Here is a 22,200-nt window from a genome sequence, read left to right on the forward strand (position 1 = left end):
CAATAGAGTTAAAAAGTAGAATTTGTGAACAAGCATCTGAGATAACAGTCTTGGAACTTGTGGACACTTAATGGGAAGTACTCAATTGTTTTGCTTTTTTGATACACTCTAACCTCCAAGCTGTTTGCAAACTAGAGTATGAATGTTTGTGTGCATGGTCATGGAAAATAACCAGGAACCTTAATTAAAGAGTTTTCCCCAGTTCCTTGGCAACAAAAGATGAGTGGAAAACTTCTCCTTTTTACTTTTTATTTTGACCTGAGTAAATAGTTCCTTTAAATGTTTTTCTTCACTGAGTATCATTGTTTTATTTTATTTTTTATCGTTCTACAGGGGGTTAAATACCTGTGCATTCCAGCAGCGGATTCACCATCTCAAAACCTGTAAGTTGCTTTTTCCCCCCCTGTATTATTTGGGCATATTAAAAGCAAATAAAGGACTGTGAAGGCATCAGAGCCGATGGGACCTTGATGCCTGCGGGGAGGCGGGAGGCCCACAGAGGTCTGTGCTCCCTGTTTGCCGGTCCTTCCCCAGACAGCACTGCCCGTCGGGTGTGCGTCAAAGGAGGCTTATCTCGTGAAGGGTGCCTCAAACCAGACCTTCAGCTTGCTCGCCCTCTCCCTAGAAGCTGCCGTGTCTTGTCCCATGGAAATGGAATATGAGCCACAAATGCAAGTCACACGTGTGTGATTTTAAATTTCCTAGGAACCACACTGAATAAGTTAGAAAGAAACAGGTGATGATAATTTTAATCATATGTTTTATTTAACCCAATATATCCAAAATACTATCAATTTAGCGTGTGCTCAATATTAAAAAAAAAGATATTTTACATCCTTTTATTCATACTAAGCCTTCAAAATCTGGTATGCTTTTTACACTTAAAAAAGCAAAATAATTGAGTACTTCCCATTTCCACTTGGACAGCTGCACTTCAAGTGCCCAGAGCTTCCAGGGGCTAGTGGCCACCCAGTGTCTCTTTGAGAGACTAGGTTTTCTGGCTGAAGGAGCCCCGCGCTGTCTCCCCCACGGCCAAGCACATCTCTGATGCTGCTTTCACTCTGTCCTCCCTCCAGAGTCGTGCTTGCTCTCGTTTCCAGACCCCACCCCCGTCATCCCAGACCCGTGGGATTAGGCTTGGGCGAGCCTGGGGGTGGGGGGAGGGAGCCCGAAGACCCTCCGAGGTTGCAGCTATGACGTCGCACTCCCCGGGTCCAGAAGTGCCCAGGATGACGTGGAGTGGGTGAGAGCTTTCTCGAAGCCTGGGTTTCGAGCCGTGCAGGCTGAGAGGCAAGAAGTCAGTAACCTGGCTGTGCTGTGCACCCAGTGACCCAGCCTCCGCTCTCAGGCTCACCTGCTTGTGCAGTTCAGGTCGGACACCACAACCCTTCTGGAATCACTGGTTTCTGCATCTCACCAGGGAACCTGTAAGCTGCGATGTTTGTGAAGTTGGGAGGCCACAGGCTTCCCAGGACCCATCGGCATGATTCTTAAGCTCTGCTGCCTACAAGTCCTACGTATGAGAAGTGCAGACCACGTAGTCTCTGGATCCCAAGGGTCCCGCCCCTCTGAAACCTGTCCAGTGCTGGAATAGCAGCCAGCCTTGGTTTTTCACTGCTGGGAAGCAGAGAAACCACAGGTTATGCAGTAACTTGTTATTGCAGTAACAGACATCCACCTGTTTAAAAGGGGGGCAGCTGCAGTCAGAGGGATTTGTGTGGAGAGGAGAAGGGGTGCGAGCAGGCAGGAGGTGCAGAGTCAGACCCAGGAAGAGGGGAGGAGCTGGATGCGGGCAGGTACATCCCACCCAAGGCCTGTGTCCCACGCTGCCTCTCCGTGTGTCACAGAAGCCAATCTGTGAGACCGAGGATGGTGAAGGGAAGATTTCGTAGGGCCCTAGGAAGACAGCGGTAGCCTAGGTCTGAAGGAGAAGTGTCAGAGCACTTCCTTGGTTACCAGTCGTGTCAAGAAACAGAAGTGGTTGCAGGGCATGGTGTGCACGGAAGGAAGTAAGCCACTGCCTTTCTCTCGAGACCACAGCAATCTTCTGCCCATGTTTTGGTGGCTATTTTTAGAGCGGTTGCTTTGCTCTTATCTCAAACCGAGATTCTGATATACTGTTGAACTTGTCAATAGCTGGTTGGCATTGTGACTCTTTGGAAGAGTCAGACCAACACCTCCTAGGCGTTGGTGGTCAGAGCAGGTGGCCATTGTGCTCGAGCTGCTCCCAGAACTTCTCAGCTTTGCTGGAGTCAGGCCCCTCGACGTCCAGGACAAGGGTCCTGACCCACCACGTGCAGACTGACTGCTGAGTGGTCCTGTGCTGTGCGGCCAGCGAGCAGCAGACCCGGAGTCAGAAATCTTAGATTCAAAACCAGCTCCATCTGCCTTGGGCGAGTCATTTTAACCCGTCCAAACTTCAGTTCTCTCATCTGAAAATGCCTGCCTTCAGGATTTTCAGAGATGAGATCATGTATGTGAAAGTGTTCTCTGTGACCTCTGAGCACTTTTGAAAATAAGAGTATATTTTACTCAAAGTATATTAATGCATCTTGAGAGTTACAGGAAAGATGGGTTTGGTGCTCTGGAGGCCCAGTGAGCTGCTGGGCAGACATGACCCGGGGAAGGGGTGGGGCGGACGGTGCCGTAGCCGCTCGCCTGACTTCTGACATCTCCTGGGTCAGTTCATATCGTCTGTCAACCTGGGTCCAGAGGACCAGCTCTTAAGATTCGAACCAGTTCTCTCCTGTCCCAAATATGTACAGGGGTCTTGTTAAGACGTGTGGTTTGCCTTTGTAACCCTTTCCTTATATCGGGATGAGAGTGTGGGGTGAGCGCCAGGTCCAGTGGCAGTTGTCGCAGTGTCTGAGCCTGGGGCAGCTGTGACGGGGCTGTGGGCTGTGCCGGGGAGAAGGAGTGAAGTCGTGCAGCAGCAGACCTCTGCTTCACCTGGAAAAGGAAATCGAGACCACAGCTCATCGAAAGGCAGGAGAAATGGCACTGTGCCGTTGGGAGCTGAGTTCACGGGCACGTGTGTGTCTCTTGGGGAACCTTTTATTTCTGACCCGTTAGTAATACCAAAGCTTACATATGCGTAAGGCTTTGGCTGCATAAATGTCCGTGATGCTGTAAATGCTTCTTGCTTTACTGAAGTAATATGGAGATCGGGAGGTTATGCTTGGAACTTGAGTGTCTTCGTGTGTTGGGAGGCAGCCTGTGCAGTAGCTTTGGGTTCTTGCTGGCTGTTCAGACGCTTCATGGAAGCACAGTGCACCTTTTAATGTGAGCAGGTGTCCACGATGTGGTGTGACTGTCGACATCGGCCAGCGGAACACTCGACTGTTCTTAAGACCCACCTCCCCGCGAACAGCCTTGCTCACCACCTGCCGGTGACGCACCCTCGGCGGCTGTGTCGTCCACCGAGGCAGACGGTCAGGAGACGGGCCCTCCCGGTGCTCGGGTAGCCCAGTGAGAACTAGCAATCCTTCGGCCACCGTGACTTCCTGGTGCCTAGCCGTTCCTATGTTCAATGACAGAATTAATTCTATAAAACTGTATTGCTTATTCTTTTAAACTTCATTACAGATTTTAAAAATTATTTCCAACTTTGGATATAATTTAAAGCTTTATATCCTAACTCTTTCCCCACAAAGGCCTATGCCACCAGGAATTCTTCTTGCTAATTATGTGTACAAAGAGGCCTGTGGCCTTTGGAGATGAACTGCTTTCAGTCCCAGCAGACGCTCCAGAAAGGTCAGCTTTCTGTCTTGGCCGTACTCCTCACAAACCCCCTCTCTGATCTTCCAGGAATTAGAATGCAGAAACCTGGTTTGAGACGACAGTAACACGTTAGAATTTCAGCCCAGTCCCCCACCACCCTGCTCCGCAAAGCCAGGAAGTTCCAGCTCTCACAGTGGCGGTAACCTCAGACCCGGGCCAGCGCTTCTGCCTGACTCGCACCATCAGAGTTTACATCCCAGGACTTGTGCAGACGCACACGCCTCCTCCGAGTGGCTGGCGTGCGGCGGTCGAGTGAGCTGAGGCTTTTGGAAATACTTGGTTTTGCTTTCTCTCTGTGCTTCCTCAGGCAAGTCATTTTAGCCTCACTTCTCCTGTCCAAAATCTCTCTCTCAGGATTTCTGCAGTGTTAGGTGAGGCAGTCAGAGTGTTGATGACGGACACTAAAAGTCTAAAAACTCGATTCTGGTTTCCGCCTATTCAAGGAAGGGCTGTTAATGTGTCTTGAGAGTGAATGGTTGGAGATACCCATTGGCTGGCCTATTTTATCCATTCTCATTTAATATTTAGTAAATTGGCATTCGCATTTGGACACCATAAGGAAACACCTACCTTTCTTGTGTTCCCTCTGGAGCCAGCCGCCTGGCCTGTGCTGTGGAGCTGGCAGCCCGACGTCTTCACAGCAGAGCCTTGCGACAAGTCTTGAGAGTCAAGCAGGTTCTAAGCTTCCTGAGGTTTTTGTGGGGAAGAGGCACTAGCGATGCAGAGAGCTTGTGTCTGAGACGTCAGAGCCTCCTGGCTCGCTGCACCTCCTGCCTGTGCATCTGGTGTAGCTCGTGTCTGTACTTTACTCTCTCTCTCTCTGTGTCACATTTTTCCTCCTTTTCATTATAAGAAGCAGTTTTGCAAGATCAGAGCTGTGTGGGCCTTGGAGTGCTGTGGTCTTGCTTCCCGACGGAGCTGCACAGGTGTGTGCACACACGCACGACCCCTGGGGACTTGGCAGCCCTCAGAAATATGTGGAAAAGGTGTATTGTGTTTTCCGTGAGACTTCACTTACTCAACTTAAAAACATATGTTTCAGTCTTGGACGCTGTTGCCGATGATTGCTGGTGTGGGGCTGTTCTTTGTGAGATGCGTTACAGTAGATGGCGGAGAGGACTGTTTGCTTGTTTGTTTTTAAAGTGACCTTTTCTGGCAAAATGCAAGTGCAGCACTCACATTCCCCCCAGCTTCTCTCCAGATGTCGGCGTGTAGGGAACGCAAACGTGCTGAAGGCCACGCGCAGTCTGCCCGGGGGAGGAGGCTTCCTTGCTGCTCGCCTCTCTCTGGGTGGGGTGAGAGGGGCAGGTCACCCAGGAGGAAGCCGCCCTCTGACCTGAGCCTGCCCTCTAGCACCTGGGCCCAGGGAGGACGCTCCTCTCACCTCTTTTTAAACATTGCTTTTTGGGAGAAAAAAAATCTTAAGGGGTTTTTGCTCAGGGAGGGAGAAGCAGCCTGGAGCGTGTGGCTCATGCTGTCTCTACAGCCCAGCTGCCACCCCAGGTGCTCGTCCACGTCTCCCACAAGCAGGGTCCTCCTCGGCAGGACAGCGCTGCCTCAGATCCCACGGGGGATCACAGCCTCCAAGTCTTGCGATCTCACAGTAAGAAGCAATTGTTCAGCCTCAAAAGCGAGCATCGTGCAGTGCAGTGTTGCTAGATCTATCCACCACCCTTCCTGAAGGTCAAGGAAACCTGGCTGGTACTGCTCTCGGCCTCTGGATGAGAGGGAGGGATAGGGGCGCTTGGTCAGTGACACAGAGGAGGGAGGGACGGTGGCAGTGGCCAGGCTGTTAGCTGGGCCCTGAGGACGTCTCTCGCCAGCCCACAAGTTCCCTGCGGCTGCCGGCAGCAGCACAAGTGTGTAGGCGCGCTCGCTTCTGGACGAGCCCAGCTGGCTCTCCTGCGACGGAACTAAGTAAAGGTGAAGAGCGAAGCTCAGGAATGGGGAACCGGTGTCACTGAAATAAATAGCTGGTGGTGGGACGCGCTCCGCAGTCAGGAGTTGAGCAATATGCGGGCTGGAGCCCTGGGTGTTTCCCGCCCTGGAGGAGGAAGTGTGGTGACCGGGCTCAGGCTCATGTCATGAGCTTCCCTGGAAATAACCCACCCCAGCAGCACTGAGTGCGCCTGCTCCTGGCTTTCCTTGGAAGCGGCACTTCTAGGAATGTCCTCCTGGCCTGGCCTCGTGCCAGTTATGTTCGTGAGCTAAGTACGTGGCAGGGCTCTGAGCAGCCCCTTCGTTGACATCGGCCCTCCTGGGCGGGGCCCTGCAGTCTTGTCCCCACACTGTGCTGACAGGGGTCATCTGGATTTTTCTGGACTTGACACTTGGTGCAGAAAGGCCAGGGGCACCTCTTCCCGGCTTCCTTGGCTGTCAGTTCCTTGGATGTCACCCTGCTGACCACATCCCACCCCCAGTCTCTTACTCTGACTCCTGAACCCCATCCTACACCGTATTTATGATCCTGGTTCCGTAGTGCTTGTGGTTCGGGACCTGCAGGTGTAAAAGGCAGACATAAGACGCTGTTCTCACTCTGAGGTTTCAGTCAAGGCACTCAGCTGTCATCTTTGCAAAATGTTGGAGACCCCTCAGCACCGACACGTCCCCGAACGGTGAGTCCGCCCAGCTGGTGGGGCCTTCTCAGTGTGTTCATTTACTTCTGGATTTGCTCTTCCTTTTCTGGGAAGGTGTTCTGGCAAAAGCATGGGCTGCAGGCATGGGGAGGGCCTCTTGGAAACTCTTGGGTACCCCAATGTGGCCGGCCTAGTGGACAGAGGTGTGTGCCCTCTAGCTGCACCCGCCAGCTTCTAGCCTGCAGTTGGGGTGGGCCTGGGTTCTGGGCGGACTGGCCCTGGACCTATAGGGCCGTCTGGCCTGTCTGGTCTACACGGTCTGCCTCTATGCGGAGGCAGACGACTGCCACACTGCATAAACCACGAGGCAGATGGCAGGCGGGCAGCCTGGAGCCGCTTCTCGGCCAATCCAGTGGCTCAGCGTCTGTTAAGCTGTTGCACCCGATACCACGTAGCTTGTATCCTCTGTAAGTAGCAGAATATCTGACTGACAGTGTTTTAAGTTATAAAGAGAGTGATTTACAAGAAGCCTCGTGGGTGCTTCAGGCCTGGGCAGCAGCTCCTGGGAGCCCTCCTTCCAACCCCATCCCGCCACCCTCCACCCCCTGTGGTCGCAGGGCGGGGGACACACTTACGGGTGTGAGCCCACTCCTCAGCCTCCCTGGCAGGAAACCTGGGGCGGAGTCACCTTCCAGTTACCACGAAGGGGAAGTTTCCGGGAGCCCCACCCCACCGCCTGCCCCGTGGCTGGACGGGAGGGAAGATGGGACGGGGCGCTCTGCCACCCAGGCAGCATCGCTGTGATGGAAGGCATCTGCCCGGCGTCAGCACGTCCGTCACCAGGGAGCTCGCCGCCGGCGCCATGGCTGGTGTCACTTGGGAGGCAGGGTGGACGCTCCCAGCCCCCAGCCTTCACCCCCGCTGCGGTGCGTGGCCCCGGGGCCCACCCTGCACCCCTGCCTGCCTCGCGGCCCGGCCCCCGTGGCTTCTGCTTCACAGCCCTGCTCTGAGGTCTTCAGGTTTCAGGGTTCCAGCAGGAATCTTTCCTCACCTGTTTTACACCAAGCGGGCTTTGGGGGTAGAGTCGCGATGCCCTGAGTCACTCGGTGGGTTCACGTCTGAGAGTGCTTGTTCCTGGGAACGTTAGCAGAAGCACACCTCGCCCTGCTGGGCAGTCAGGTTTCAGGCAAGAGCCTGGAGCCTGTGGGCGATGGCTGCCACTCAGTGTCCTCTGTGCCGGCTGCCCTGGTCCAGCCAGGCACCCGCCCAGCTGGTTGTGCCCCACCTGCTCCCACTCTTGTTGGCTTCGTTTGCCCTCATGAGACTCAGACCTGGTTAGTGCAGCTGGAACCACACTTTACTCACCTCTGAATCCCTTGCAGTTCAGCAGAGCTCCTGCTAAACAGTCAGTCCTCAGTAGGTGTTGTGAACTTGGTCCGTGGTCAGCTTGAGGTGTTTTGCTCTTTATAAGCCATTCAGAGGCAGGAGACCTGGAAGAGCACGTAGTCTGTAGTTCGTACTTCACCCCCCGACCCGTCCGGAACAGGCTGGCGCACACAGCTGGGCGTGAATGGTTGAAAAGCTCAGGGTCAGAAGGAGAGAGCGCAGAGCCGTCCTCGTGCAGCCCTTCAGAGTTTGCAAAGCATGTTGGCCTTTGTTCCTTCATCTCAGCCTGTAAGGCATCACTCCTGCTTCGTAAGTGAGGCCAAGGGAGGCTGAGTGAGGTTCCTGGGGCCACTCAGCCAGTGAGGCCGGGCAGGGTCGGAGCTGCAGTTCCCACCTCCCAGCACTGGGGCAGGAGCAGACAGGACCCACCTCCGCGAGGGGGAGCAGGCTGGGGAGAAGATGAGGTTTTTGGATGGTCAGGCAGACTGGCTTTAGGGCTCGGGGAACCTGCACTGGGTGGGCGCCTCCCTCACGGGGTGGCTGTTTGGGGTCTCTGTGTGCAGTGAGCGTTCAGGGGCCCAGACGGACCCTGGGGCGGGGCCCACCCCCAACAAGTCAGCGGCAGCTGTGTGTCTCGGGAACTCCTTGCAGAGAACTCCCGCCGCACTCAGCGGTGGGGGCTGCCCTCCTCGGACCCACAGCCGAGGCAGCTCCAGCCCAGGCGCTGACCAGGGTTTGATGCCGTGGGGCTTGGAGACCTTTTCAAGAAACCTCAGGTGGACTTTTCTTTTCATCGTATGTTGAGTAAAGTAGAGAGATGTCACTTCTCTCTTTTTCCTCCCCCAGGACAAGACATTTCAGAGAAAGTATTAAATTCATCCATGAGTGCCGGCTCGGGGGCGAGGGCTGCCTCGTACACTGGTACGTGCACCTCTGGCCAGCAGCAGCAGCTGAGCAGTCCCTCTCCGTGTGCGAAGGGCTCCTGCATCTCCCCGAACCGCGGACACACACCCCCCGACCCTGCTGGCTGTTAGTCACTGTCTCATTCTTTTTTCTTTTCACTCAGGATTTTCATTTTCTCAGTTGGGTTTCCGCAGGGACAGACTGGGCAGCAGAAACCCCCTTTCCAGGGAACATACACTCAGCTCTGAACCTCAGTGGCTTTCACCACACTGTTTCCTTCTGGAGCTTTGATTGCATACATGGGCGGGTGTTCAGCATTGCATTCCTGTCACACCAGAATGACCATTTCTTCTCCCTTGACAGACTGGGGCTTTTGTGTGTGTTTGCCTTGTACTTTGAAGAGAACCGACTAGACTCTTAGAATTAAGCAGTTACATGCAGCCGTCCGCCTACATTCAGCTACGCGTTGTGTGGGCCGTGTGCACACACCTGTGCACACACATGTTGTGCCGGGAAAGCTGTTCCAGCACACGTAGCTGCACCTGCCTGGCACACAGCAGGCACCCAGGGCAGGTCAGCTCTCATTTTATTACCACCAGCGCTTGTACTGATAACATAGCTAATAAGGGTAACATAAGCTAGTCTTCGCAGGGGTAACAGGTCCAGGGAACCAGCAGCCAGCGTTCTGGAGCAGAGGGCTGCTGCCTCTTGAATGAGGTTCGAGCTCTTGAATGAGTTTACTGAGGGCGCAACACTCTTCTGAATTCCCCTAAAGAGCGGCTCCTGCAGGGAGAGCTCTTGGCAGATGCAGGCGCTGTCTCCCAGGACAGCCACCGCCCGGACGAGGGGCCGGGGGTCCCCTTGGTGGTGCCCAGAGGAGCCTCACGAGAGCCACGGTCGGTTCTGAGACCAGCATCCCGCAGCAGGGGAGAGGGCACTGGGCAGTTCGACGGCTGCTTGGCATAGTGTGGTTCCTCATTTTACTTTTAGGAAGAGCAGGACATGTAATGAACACAAAGTGCAGGTTTTGTGACACTCACTCGCGTTTGCTTCACAGCACTTCACGCTGCCGTCGGAGCCATTCCAGGGGTCCTGGGTGCAGTGCCTGGCGTTAGCATCTCCCCAGGTGCAGCCCAAGAGGATGCCTTTTTAAAACAAGCTCTCTCGATATTTCTGACACAAAGCCTGAGGGCAGAACCGCTACTTGAGAGCGGTTCTTTTATTTTTACTATTACTATTATTTATATTTGACTGTGTGCAGGCCTGATATTCTAGGAATTCGTATTTCGTAGAGTTGTGTAAATCTGAACATAGGCCTTTCTAAAAATGAGACACTCGCTTACACTTCCCCATCGTAAACCGTTGCTGCACACTCCAAGTCTGACGCAGCACAACCCCTCTGTGACCGCCTTCATTTGCATGTGCATTTAAAATCGGTCCCCGTCCTCAGCCTGCTGGAGAAACTGCCCGTTACCGCCTGCAGAGCGTCCCCCCGCCCCCCAGAGCACGTGGACTGCCGGCTCCGGTGCCCTGCCGAGGGGTGTGCAGAGCACAGAACGCTCAACGAACTTCTAAGTTGTAGGCTTGGCCCTTGTGTAGCTGAGAAACCAGACCTAAAGGGTGACACCTTCTAGACGGCTGCAGTTTGTAACCGGGTTTATTCTCAGACCCCCGTGCTTCCTTGACGGGCTTTAGTGATGGTACTGCCCAGCGGAGTGGGGAGCATCTGAAGAGGGGCTCAGGAAAAATAGGGGATCATGAAGCAGAGTGTCTGGAGCCAGAGCCAGTAGAAAACCAATAAAAAATGAGGCTCACACAGAAAAAGAATGCCTGAGATTCTAGCATCCCAAAGTAGAGAGAAGCCGGTGTGTGTCTGGGTGATTTCCTGGTAACGTACTGGCTTGCTGTCCACCCATGATCCAAGACAGGAGGGCTCCTAAACAAGTCCACAGAGTCACTGACCCTCCCTTGCCCTGCGGCTTTCGGCCCTGCAGCCTGGCTGGCGTCTCCCGAAGTGTGACCCTGGTGGTCGCGTACATCATGACAGTCACCGACTTTGGCTGGGAAGACGCCCTCCACACCGTGCGTGCAGGGAGGTCCTGCGCCAACCCCAACCTGGGCTTCCAGAGGCAGCTCCAGGAGTTCGAGAAGCACCAAGTCCACCAGGTAACTACGCTTGGGGGCCGGCGGCGGCGGCGGCGGCCCTGGGAAGATTCCTCGGTCTTTGCGCACACGCTAGACTCCTGGAGGTCGGAGAGGCCTAGAGGTCATCTGGGGCAGGTCGCCCTCATCCCCACTGCAGCCACCACTGGCCTCTTGTTCACTGCCCTTCGCCTCCTTCCTCAGCCTCACATGGGCATCTGTTTCTCTCCCTTTGGGTCGAGCACCTTCTCAGTGTGCTTGCTTTTATGTTCTCAAGCCCAGACCTGGGAGAAGCAGTCATTCTTCCTCCTTGCCCCTGGCTGGCAGCCTCAGCACGCATATGCTCCCATTTACAGTGGCAGAACCTGCCCGTCAGGTAGTAGGTGGGGGTCCTGGGGTGCAGCTTTGTGGCATCTCGGTTTTTTTTTCCACCTTCTCCAGTTCCGGCAGTGGCTGAGGGAGGAGTATGGAGAGAACCCTCTGCGGGACGCAGAAGCAGCCAGAAGCATCCTGGGTAAATATAAAGAGCAGGGGCGTGCAGAGCCCCCGCCTGGCACCAGGCGCTGGAGCAGCTTCCAGGCCCTGGCTCCTCTGCCCCACAGCAGCCACACCACAGAGACCTAGCCTGAGCCTCGCTCCTGCCACTCCCGCTCGCCCTCCGTGCCGTCCTGCTGGGCACCCTGGTTGCTGGCCTGGCCCAAGGACTGGAAGTGGGTGTCCGGTGGATCAGGCCCCTCCCAAGAACCCCCCCCCCCAGCTTCTGCGCTGCCTGGATGCTGCTGCCCCTCGTGTCCTGGCGAGCTGGGGTGCGTGTGCACACCTGTGTGCACATGCATATGTGAGCATGTCTGTGCATGTGTGAGTGTGAACTCTGAATGTTCACGTTACGGGAACCATCACAAACCCCACACCGTGGGACTGGCTGCGCTGCTTTTCCCAAGGTTCCACAGGGCGGGGGGGGTGTTTGGAGTTGGCCTTGGGAGAGCCATTTAGCCAGGGCAGCCCGTGCCTGTGAGCAGACGGTGGGGAGGGCTCGGGGGGCAGCGGCCTCCCTGGAGCCCAGGGTGCTGGTGCTGGGCGGCAGGGGCCCAGGCTGCCTCCTGAGGATGTTTCTGGGACCCTTGGAGGTTGGGGCAGTGGTGAGCCCGGCCTCGACCCCTCCCGCCCAAGTCAGCCCCTTCTCGGCCTTTCACACCCTGAGTGCCCCTTGGTGGTTGTCCTTCCGCACCAGCCGTGCTTTCACCGCATGGGGAGCAGCCCCACGTCCGCCCTCTGCCTCTGTCCAGCTGCGCCCCTCCCCGCCGCCTGCCGCTTGCTGCCAGGGCCTCTCTGCGAGGTCTGCACGCACCTCGGAGCTGGAAGAAGGAACGGTTCTGGGCACCGTCACGGTTTCCGCTTGAATATGCGTTTAAAAGTCCCTGAGCACCTATCAGGCCCCTTTGTGTGTGCTGTGGATTCGACACCTGCTCTCAGCTACCTCGTTAAGTGTTTTCGAGGTGTTTTCATTATTCCAGTCAGTTCTGCCTCGCAGCTGGAACTGTTCCATCACAACTGCTTCTGAAGCCAGAGGGCAAAGGATCACATCACTGGGCTACTCAGAGTTTCTGACTTGGGCTGCAGGGGTGCCTCCTGGTGGGTAAACCTGACATCAGACCGAGTCACCAGCCAGGCGTGACCTGTGCGTGGTGAGCAGCCCCGCGGTCCAGGCCTCTGTGCTGACTCAGGTGGTCTCAGCATGAGGAGCCACGCAGGTGAAGACACACACTCAGCCTCTCCCTAAACAGACGTTGCAGCCCAGTTTCTCCGAATTCCACCACAAAAGGGTCCCTGAATAAAAAGAAAGTGTGTCATAGGCGACCTCCTCGGGGCCAGGAGAAGGGAGGCCTGCACGTGGAGTTACCCGTCTGCAGCCAAGACAGTTTGCCTCAAAAGTGACTTTTCCTTAAACCGAAAAAAGAGAGAGAGAGAGAGAGAGTGCAAACATGTTAACAGAAAAAGTACTAGGATATCAGCTTGAACGCGTAAATATGTGTGTCCAGCGTGGACCCTAAACGTATTCCTGTGTCTTAAAGTGTCGTTTTACATTTGTTGCCAGCAATGTTCTTTCTTCACAGCCGCCTCGGGGATTCTGAAGTCCTGGGCCTTTCTCCGAAGACTGTAATGTTCCTGGCGTTTCTGAAATGTTGCAGAGCCACAGAGTTTAGGCTGGTGCTGCCAGGAAGAAAAGCAACCCAGAGTTTAAGTGTCCAGAAGTGGTTTGTGAACCTGCCTGTTTTCCTCTCAAACCAGTACAACATGTCGCCAGCCATGTGCCGTCTCTGGCAAGAGAGACCTGTCTTCACCTGGTCCCACTGCTGCGGCTCCCTGTTTGCCCTGAGCCCTGCGGCCTGCCGTGCCCCCTCTGCTCCTGGAGAGCTGGCTCCCGGGCTGTGTTTCTTACGGTTTTGTTCCCCGTGTGGCCTTGGCGCCCGCACGCGTTTCTGCTGGTGAAGGCAGCCTTCACGTTGAGCCGCACCGCCCGCCTTCCTCCTCAGCCGGGTGGGGACCCCACGCCACCAGGCCGTCTGGGGGCTGCTGCGGCAGGGACGCTGCTTTCCAGAGGGTGGGGTGGTGATCTGCTTTCCTGCGGGAGAGCGTGGATCCCCGCGGGCGGGGTTCCCGGGGGATGCGGCGTCCAGAGCCCCCTCCCGGTTCCGTGCTCGGCTTCGACCTGAGGGCACTGACTGGTGGGAAGAGGTCAGCTTCTCAGCGTTTCTCGTCTCAGTCCAGCAGGGGAGCAGGAAACCCAGCTTTTACTTAAAGGCTAGGTTTGGCTTGAGCTCAGGGAGCTGACAGGGTGGGCTCATTGGCGGAGGTGTGTGCTTGGCCTGTGTTCTGAGTCGGGGCTGGGGCGGGGCGATGAGTTGGGTGAAGAGGACCCCTTGTGCCCAGCAGCCCCTGGCCAGTGTGGGATGACAGTTCAGATCCGTTTGGAGCATTAAAAGGCTTGTTCTGACTCAACAGGCCCGCCTGGGTGAAGCATGGGTAATCCAGGTGTAGGTGCTGGACCTGGAAGCCCTGAGATGCCCCCCAGTCCCCTCCTGTGAAGATCAGACTTGAGCAGCAGCCCAGCCCAGGGCGAGCCTTGGAAGACCCCTGGGCGGCGCACAGGCCCCTCGCCAGGTGGCTGTCCGGTGCTCTGCAGGCCATAGACCGTCCCCCGCAGTGGTGTAGACCGGAGAGAAGATAGTATTTCATTCACCTGAGGCTCAGAGAGCCCAAGAAACATACCAGAAACTAAAGATGTTAGCGATGCTTTGCTTGAACCTGCGTTTCCTGGTCCCAAGTCAGTGGGCAGGGTGAGAGGGAGAGGCCGGGTGCCCCAGGCTCTGCACGCAGAGGTTTTGAGGCCCCAGCGCCAGGGCCTCTGGGGAAGGGCCAGCACCACTGCAGCATGCGTGGCCATGAAGCTGGAGCCTCTGTTTGCCTGTTTCCCCCGCTCTCTCTGTGGGGGTGGTTTTGGGCCACTGTGGGGTGGTGGTCAGTTCCTGTGACCAGACCAGGTGTCTGGGTCTCGTGGAGATGGGGACGGTGGACTCCCCCTGCCCCAAGGGCCCTCCTTGTCGGGTAAGGGGGCCATGGCTCCGGGCAGTTTTCTCAGGCTGCCTCTTCTGTGGTTTTCTTCGAACACCGGTCCGCCCAGCCCAGGTCCACCGTGAGGGAGGCCTGCCCTGCCTCCGTCATCCAGCCCCTTGTTGGTTCGCTTGACGAAGGCTCTTTCGTCCCAGCAGGTGCTGTGGGACTCAGGCAGGACACACAGACCCACCCCTGGTTCTCAGAAGACTAGCTTGGTGGGGGTGGCAGCTAGGAAAACTGGCAGTTGCAGAGCAGGCTGTGAGCACCGGGCAGGTGCTTCTGTGCCATGTGGGGAGGGGAGATACCTTTCCAGTTTGGGGGAGGGAGATCGTGTTCGGGAAGGCACCTCAGAGAAGGTGGTACTGAATTGGAGGCCTGAAGACGGGTGCTGAGCGGGCGGCACTATGGGCAGAGGGGAGTCCAGGCAGAGGCCGCACAGTCACTGTGTGTGACGGGAACCGGTGCGGGTGGGCGGTGATGGGGGCTGCAGACAAGGCTGCAGACACAGACAGAGGCCCAGGCGTCCACTGTCCACTTGGTGCTGCTGTCCGATGACTGGTGACCCCTCACACCTGCCTTGGAGCTGACCAGCTCAGAGGTCTGGTCCCGAGCGTGGAGCCTTGTGAGCAACCGGTCTGCAGACACGGAGGGGGCTCCTGAATGTGCTGGGCGCACTGGCACAGTGGCAGGTGTGCAGAGGGGAGTGGGGGGTCCATGAGGGGCTGGTCAGGAGGCCATGACCACGGCCATCCAGGTGACAAACGGGGGCCTGGAAGGGGACTGTGGTGTGGAGGGGAAGGGGCTGAGGAGGCTGGGGGAGGAGGGATGCTCCTGGTGCGGCTCTCCCAAGTCTGGTCTCCCCCGCCGTGGCAGGGTGTGGGCTCTTCCCTGTCCAGGAGGGACTGAAGGGTGCTGCCGGCCCAAGACCCCCACAGGTGCACCCCTGGTGGGACCCTGCTTTGCACAAAGGGTGCTCAGGTCTGTCCTCACACCCATAACCGACTTCCAGGAAGCAGACTTGTGACACTTAATGTTCAATTCAAATGTCCAGCTTCTTAATTTATTGGGAAAGATAAAATATTTGCTTTGTGAAGACTGATTTTATCCCCTAACCAGGCTGTCTGTCTCTCATTATCAAGATTTTTGGAAACCAGCAGATGTACACCGTGACGTACACAATGTTATATGTCAGTTATGTCTCAATAAAGCTGAAAAAAAAAGGGAAAGCATGTTCAGTCCTGAGACACTGCCCTGTGCTATGGACGTGGGGCTGACACCTGGTGTCCCGAGAGGTGTGGGCCGCGTGCCACCTGGGGCATGTCTGCAGCCTCCAGTCCCTCCTGACGTCCCTGTGCTGGTCCTCACAGGCCGCCTGCCCCTGCCCAGCGGCTTCTGACTTAACTCCGTTTCTCAGAGCACCTTTGTTAACCTTCGGCTTCGCCGGGTCTGGTTCCCGCTGGTGGCTTTTTTGTGTAAAAGGTGCTGGTTCTTTCCAGCTTCTATCTCAGCAGGGAACCCCACACCTGACTTCTGGGGCTGCTTCCTGTTGCTGGTGCACGGAGACAGCCTGCGAGTTCTGGTGGTTGGTGTGCCTGTGTGTGTGTGTGTGTGTGTGCGCGCGCGCGCGCGCATGCACAGCTGTCTTTTGTTGCTTTTTCGCTTTATTTTGGAGAAATCCTTAGCCTTTGAGGAATCCTGTGAGCCCAGGTTCCTTAGACGGCGTGGCCAGGGAGCCCAGGAAAGGCAGAGCTGGTCACCACGGGCTGCCCTACACACTAGCACCTAGTCTTGGAAACGGGGAACACACAGAGACTCAACATCCTGTGATCCCACACTGGATGACCCCTCCCATCCTGACTCTGAGTTATTAATAATTTTATCAAGAATGTGCTTTCAACACGCTTGTATTTACAGACGTACTTAACAAGAAATCACCAAGACTTCAGAGGGAAGTTCCTCTTCCCTTTCCTTTTTATGGCCCAGAGACAAGGAGAAACGGAGAAAAAAAAACTGCCTTTGACTTGTGCTGGAGGCTTGAGAATGTCCACTGTCCCTTCTGAGGGTCTGCTGGGGCCTCCTTAGGCCCCGGGCCCACCAGCTGTCAGATGCTTGACTCCGGGGACACCGGCCGCATTTCACCCGGACCCTTTGCTTTCTTGCTTTCCTCCCAGTGAGATTTTGAGAACTGTGGCTGCAACGGCAGGACGTGATTATTTCAGCCAGTGTCAGAGTCAGTGTTCTGGCTGCAGCGTGGCCTCAGCCACGTCGGGCAGCAGTGGATTAGAGGCTGCAGTGCTGGTCGGGGCCGTCTGCCGGGGGAAGAGTCACAGTCCAGGCTGAACACCTGCAAGCCTGGGCTGCTTCGGCTCTGGACAAATTGTGGGTCAGAAGAGTTAGCAGTAGGCAGTTCACTTTCCTGGAGCCTCGGGCTCGGCTGTGAGAGAGGGTATCTAAAGGGCTCTCGTAACTGGAAGCCCAGGGCCGCCCGTGTTCTGATCCAGGTGGTCCGGCTGCATGTGTGGGGGCAGGTTTGGTAGGGGAGATGGGATGGGATTGGACCTGAGCACATCCTTTATGCCAAGGCCTGTTTGGGAAGACTGTAGGGGTAGAGGGGACTGATTCTGGGGGTGAACAATTCCTTCTAATTTGGGACAGTTTTTGGAAACAATGCTGATCACGCCAAGGGCATTTGCCCAGCTCGACCCAGGGAGGCTCACAGCTCACGGGGGCTCAGCGCCCAGCCTCTGGGACGCACACGCATGACAAGTGGCACGTGTGATGGAACACTGATGTGTGTGCCCCCCCCCCCCCAGCGTCCGCTCACCTCAGACGTGGCCAGACCAGCACAAACAGGAACCGTGCTTTCTGGTGAGCGGGCCTGCCTCTCAGTAGGCTCTGGGTTTCCCCAAGGCACCAGTGGGGAGCCTTTTGGAAAATAAAAATCAAAAGGCCTCCATGTGTGCACCAGAGAAATGTCATCTTCTGCTTTGCAAAGGGTGTGCCCTTCACAGCGAGAGGCCACGGGGTGCGGAGCTTCCTCAGAAGGGAGTCTGCAGAGCCTCGCCATGTACTGGGCCAGATGGTCGGCCCTCCTCAGTCTGTGTGAAGCCACGCTGATGTGGTGGTAAGGAGGTGTGAGGCAGGATCAGTGCTCCCTGTCCGCAGAGGCCCTCGTGAACCTCCAGAGGCCAGGTGCATCTCAGGGGGCCTGCAGCGGTGGCTGCCTCTCTCCTGCCTCAATACTCACGGTCGCGCAGCACAGGGGCCTGGGCTCTGCCCTGCCGCGCCCTTCCCGAATCGCCCGCCCGCCGGGAGCTCGGCGGTGCCGGTCCTGATGCACAGGTCAGGGCAGAGGTGACCAGGCGGCCTGGCTGCGGTGTGCTTTGATCCCAGTTCTCTGGAATACCTTGGGGAAGTCCCCGAGGAGGCAGCCCACTCATGTGGGGAACTTCTCCGGACCGGCGTGGAAGAAACCCCCTAGAGGGGTGAGCAGAGCTGGACGGTGCCCCCCGGGAGCTCGGTGCTGCTGCCACAGCCCACCTCACGGCTGCCCGGGTGTCGCCGTGTGGCCTAGGAAGGCCCTTCTGCCCCCGGCTAGGTGACAAGACGGTCAGCCTCAGGAAGGTCAGCCGTCACTGAGCACTCAGAGTGTGACATTTCCTTGAAACCACATCCTTTCGACAACTCATGGGATAAGTTTTACTGTTATCCCCAGTTTCCAGACAAAGAAGCCAAATTCTTGAGAACTTGAGTGTTGCCTGGTCTCAGGCCGGAAAGTGGCCGATGAGGCCTGGAGTCCAGGCAGCCTGGCCCAGCCGCACCAGGCCACCGCTCCCTTCAAAATGCCAGCACGCCTGGAGGGGCCATGCTGGGGCTCTCTCCTGAAGGTCAGGGGCCTCGTGGGGAGGCCAGGGAGGAACACAGGCTGGCACGAGGAAAAGCTGTTTCTTCTTTCCGCCGGAGCCCCGAGCGTGGCCCCTGTGCCTGCCTTCTGCCTCCACTGGCGGGCCTGACTTAGCCTGGAGAGGTGGACAGGGTCCCAGGGCTCTGGAGGCCTCTGCAGGAACACAGAATTGGCCCTGCCCGGGGGGCTTGGAACCCGCACCCTAAGCGGTGGGGCTCTGCCCTTGATGCCCCGTGGATGAATGCATTGAGGAGATCCAGTGGGGTTTTTGCAAGAAGCTCAGGGATTTGCTGTCGTTCAGCTCAGATCACTCAATGGAGACCCTCATCGAAGACAGAGGTGAGGGAGGCAAAGTGGACATTGGAGCAGAGGCGGTGACCTCCTTGCGACCCCTGGGGCTGACGGCAGGTCGGGGAGACAGGGTTACAGAGAGAGCCTGCTGAGGACTGGGGTGCAGGGCCCAGCCGGATTTGGGCAGGGCGGGAGGCCACATCAGGGAGGAGTTCCCACTCTGTGTCCTGTCCTGTCCACCCAAACCGATGCAAAGCTGGCCAGCGGGGAGTTCTGCACACTGTGGGCTGTGGGGGGCACAGCAGCGTGACTCCCTCCTACAGGTAGCCCTGACCCTCAGCACTGGGGGGCAGGACACACAGTGATAGGATGGAGGAAGTGCCACCGCTTCCAAGAAGCAGCTGGCTGTCGGCGCCAGTGCCGCAGCCGGTCTGAGAGGCAGCCTGGGTTCTCCTACACACTCTGCGCCAAAAGCAGGCCATCAGGAGCTTGGCCTGTGACTCACTGCTTTCATCTTTAAAAAGCAACCTAGAAGCATCCACGCCTGCCCGTGTGCCCCTGATCTGTACTTTCCCGTGGCCTCTCCAGAGAAAAGACACCCTCCAAGGGACGGCCGTCGGGGTCAGGCAGCATCTGACTTATGCTGTGAACCATGCCCGTCCGTGAAGGGGAGGAGAGCTGGCACCTGTCACCCCACGGTCCCCAGGGCTGCCCAGAGGGAGCGGAGGAGTTAGCCTTGGCAGCCCTGTCTTCAGAGACTGTTGAATTGAGGGGAGAAGGCAGTCAATCTGTAGTGTTCTGTGCCCAGATGCTGCACATGGAAGCACCAGCACAGGCCAAGAAGACCACTGCCTGGTGGAGAGTGTGCTGGGGGTGGGGCCGAGGTGGGAGCTTGCGGCACGTTGGCGGTGGGGCGGGGGGCGGAGGTGCAGGCAGGATGGGTGCACTCGTTAGGAGGGAAGTGCAGCGGCAGCCAAGGGCGGGCCTGGCGATGACAGGCCATGCAGGTTGGGCTACAGGCAGGAGGCAGAGTTGGGGGGACAGGCATCCCAGCCCAGGTGGACAGCCCACAGGAGCCCCCAAAGACAACCTGCCAAGCGAGGTGCCTGACAACGTGTTTCATTGTCACCTTGAAGAAGTGGCAGGTGGTGCCGGTTCGAGTTCTCAGAGGCAGAAACAGTCAGGGCGTGAAGGTTATTGGTGGTCACACCTGTGAGCGAGGGGAAGCAGGCTCACAGGGCAGAGGGACTACCTGCTCCCAGCCACAGGGCCCTGGGGGGCGGCTGGGCGCCCCAGAAGTGTGGCCAGTGGTACTCACCGCGCTCACGGGATCTGCAGGGTGACCAGGTGCTGAAGTGCGACCCTGCAGAGGTGCTTCTGCACAAACATGCCACCTGCAGGACGAGCCCCCCAGTGCTGGGGCTTCCGGGCGCTGGGTCACTGGGTGCCCCTCAAGACCTGACATACCCCTTCCCCCGGGTGCAGCCCCAGGACATGGGGGAGGCCTGTTCTCCTCACAGGGGTCCGCCGTTCCCTGTGCGGGAGATGTGGAGACACACTGGCCACAGAGCATTTATTAAAGATTATTTTCAGTGATACACAACTGAAAGTCGGTCTGCTTTTTACCACCACCAAGAGCCAGCCGCCCTGAACCGTTCCAATGTTGAAATACACCGCACCCAAATTCTTCTGTAGGTCTAAGTTCTAGGTCTGTATGAGTCTAAGGCTGTGCCTGCTGTAGAGTTTTGATAAATAACACCAGCTTCATACGTGCAGGGTTTTATTACACAGCCTTTAGTTAGCAGTGCATCCTCCACGGACGCGAATGTGGAGAACTCCCGGTTATCAGCAGCGCTGGCGGGAGGGGATCCGCCCTCTTTGTTCTGTCTTCTTCTTCTTCCAAGTTCCGAAGATTTGCCGCACAAGCCCCGTGGGGAAGTTTGGCCTCCAGCCTGTAGAGTAGATTCAGAATAGCCAAGGAGGGGACCGCCAGCGACTTCAGCCTGGCTCCTGCGTGACCACGTGCGGCCACTTGAACGTTTACTTGCCTTGACGAGTTGTTGGCTGCACAGACGTTTGAGAGCCACCAGAATTGGTCCCAAAGAAGCACAGACATGCTCTTTGTGGAATCTGAAGAGAAATGGGGTTTCTATGAACCTCTCCCAATCTTACCCTTCTGTTTAATAGTTTTCCTATTTGTATGTATGTTGCTTAACATGAAAGGAAATTTTCAAAATTAAAGCCAAATTGGTCTATGATCAATGATGAATGAAGGTAGACTGGCAAGTCTGACATAAAGAGAAGTTCAGTTTTCTAGTCGGCTGTGAAAAAGAATGAAGTCACGCCATTTGCAGCACCATGGATGGACCTGGAGATCGTCGTTCTACGTGAAGTCAGCCATAAAGAGAAAGAAAAATGCCACATGATATCACTCATATGTGGAATCTAAAAAAAGAAAACAGAAGACACTAATGAACTTACGTACAAAACAGAAACAAACTCTCAGACAGAGAGAGCAGTCTTACGGTGACCAGAGAGGGAAGAGGAGTGGGCAGGGATAAACTGGGAGTTTGAGGTTTGCAGACACTAACTACTACACATAAAGTAGATAAACAACAAGCTTCTTCATACAGCACGGGGAGCTACGTTCAATGTCTTGTAGTGACCTATAATGAAAAAACATGAAAACGAGTTTATATGTGTGACTGAAACATTATGCTGTAACCAGAAATTGATATAACACTGTAAACTGACTATACTTAAACAAAAAAAGAGAAGTTCAGTTTTGACAAAATCACTGACAAATTTGCAGAAATTATGCATTAGTGTGACAGACCAACATAGAGGCATATTTTTTCAAATACACTTTATTGCAGTTTGAAAGTATTCGTCCATGGCTTTTTCCTTTTTTTTTTTTTTTACCATGATATTATTTTGTTTTTGTTCTTATTTATTTATTGGCATGTCAATAAATGTAAAATACAAAAAAATCCACTTTCACAGCATTGTTTCTTTTCTGCTTCATTCCAGAGGACTCTGGTGTCACACATGCCATGTGCGACCGGTGCTCACAGGTCCTTAGGAAATGCCGCGGCCCTGAGGCCTGCTGGTCTCCCTGTGGCCTGTCCCTCAGTGCCTGCCGCCATTCTGATTTGGTTTTTATCTCATTTACTGACTCCTGAGACTTGGCCAATTATTTCCATTTCATTTTCTCTATAGAGACACAATTTAAAAGTCAACTGACTTTTCACACGTTCGTTTCATTTTTTTCTGGTCCTTTCTTCAAAGATAATTGAAGATTGCTGTGGTCATTTTTGAGACCCCTGGATGGGAGAGCTGCTTTGTTTCCTGGCATCTTTGCCTGCTCCTGTGTGAGACCCTTCCGGTAAGAGGCTTGTGTAGGAAAACCTACATCTCACTGGAGGTAAACGGAGGCTGAAGCATCCCCTTTCTCCTTGTCACAGAATTCCCATCAGCATGTCTTTAAACTGCCATCTCTCCTAGTGCCTTTCAGAGACTCAGATTTATAAAAATTCTGTGAACATACCTCCTCCATTGCCAAACTCACAATGCACCTGTTTGGTGATGGGACCTAATTTAGAT

General features: G+C 55.7%; 1 protein-coding gene across 11 annotated transcripts in view; it reads left to right on the forward strand.

Annotated features, from left to right (window-relative positions):
• Nucleotides 1-21,592, forward strand: part of DUSP22 (dual specificity phosphatase 22) — a 56,760-nt gene extending 35,168 nt beyond the window's left edge. For 7 of the 11 annotated variants that reach the window (XM_032462363.1, XM_032462367.1, XM_032462369.1 and 4 more), the window contains 5 exons: nt 334-383; nt 8,589-8,771; nt 10,640-10,811; nt 11,229-11,301; nt 12,019-21,592. In XM_032462363.1, the coding sequence (XP_032318254.1) occupies nt 334-383; nt 8,589-8,771; nt 10,640-10,811; nt 11,229-11,301; nt 12,019-12,209 (669 nt within the window). In that variant the 3' untranslated portion in view covers nt 12,210-21,592. Of the gene's footprint in view, nt 1-333; nt 384-1,076; nt 1,244-8,588; nt 8,772-10,639; nt 10,812-11,228 lie in introns of all 11 variants that reach the window. The other 4 variants (XM_032462373.1, XM_032462362.1, XM_032462368.1 and 1 more) reach the window with 4 other exon arrangements.
• Nucleotides 21,593-22,200: the final 608 nt, after the last annotated feature.

This window comes from Camelus ferus, chromosome 20 (genome assembly GCF_009834535.1).
Source record: "Camelus ferus isolate YT-003-E chromosome 20, BCGSAC_Cfer_1.0, whole genome shotgun sequence".
Taxonomy (NCBI): Eukaryota; Metazoa; Chordata; class Mammalia; order Artiodactyla; family Camelidae; genus Camelus; species Camelus ferus.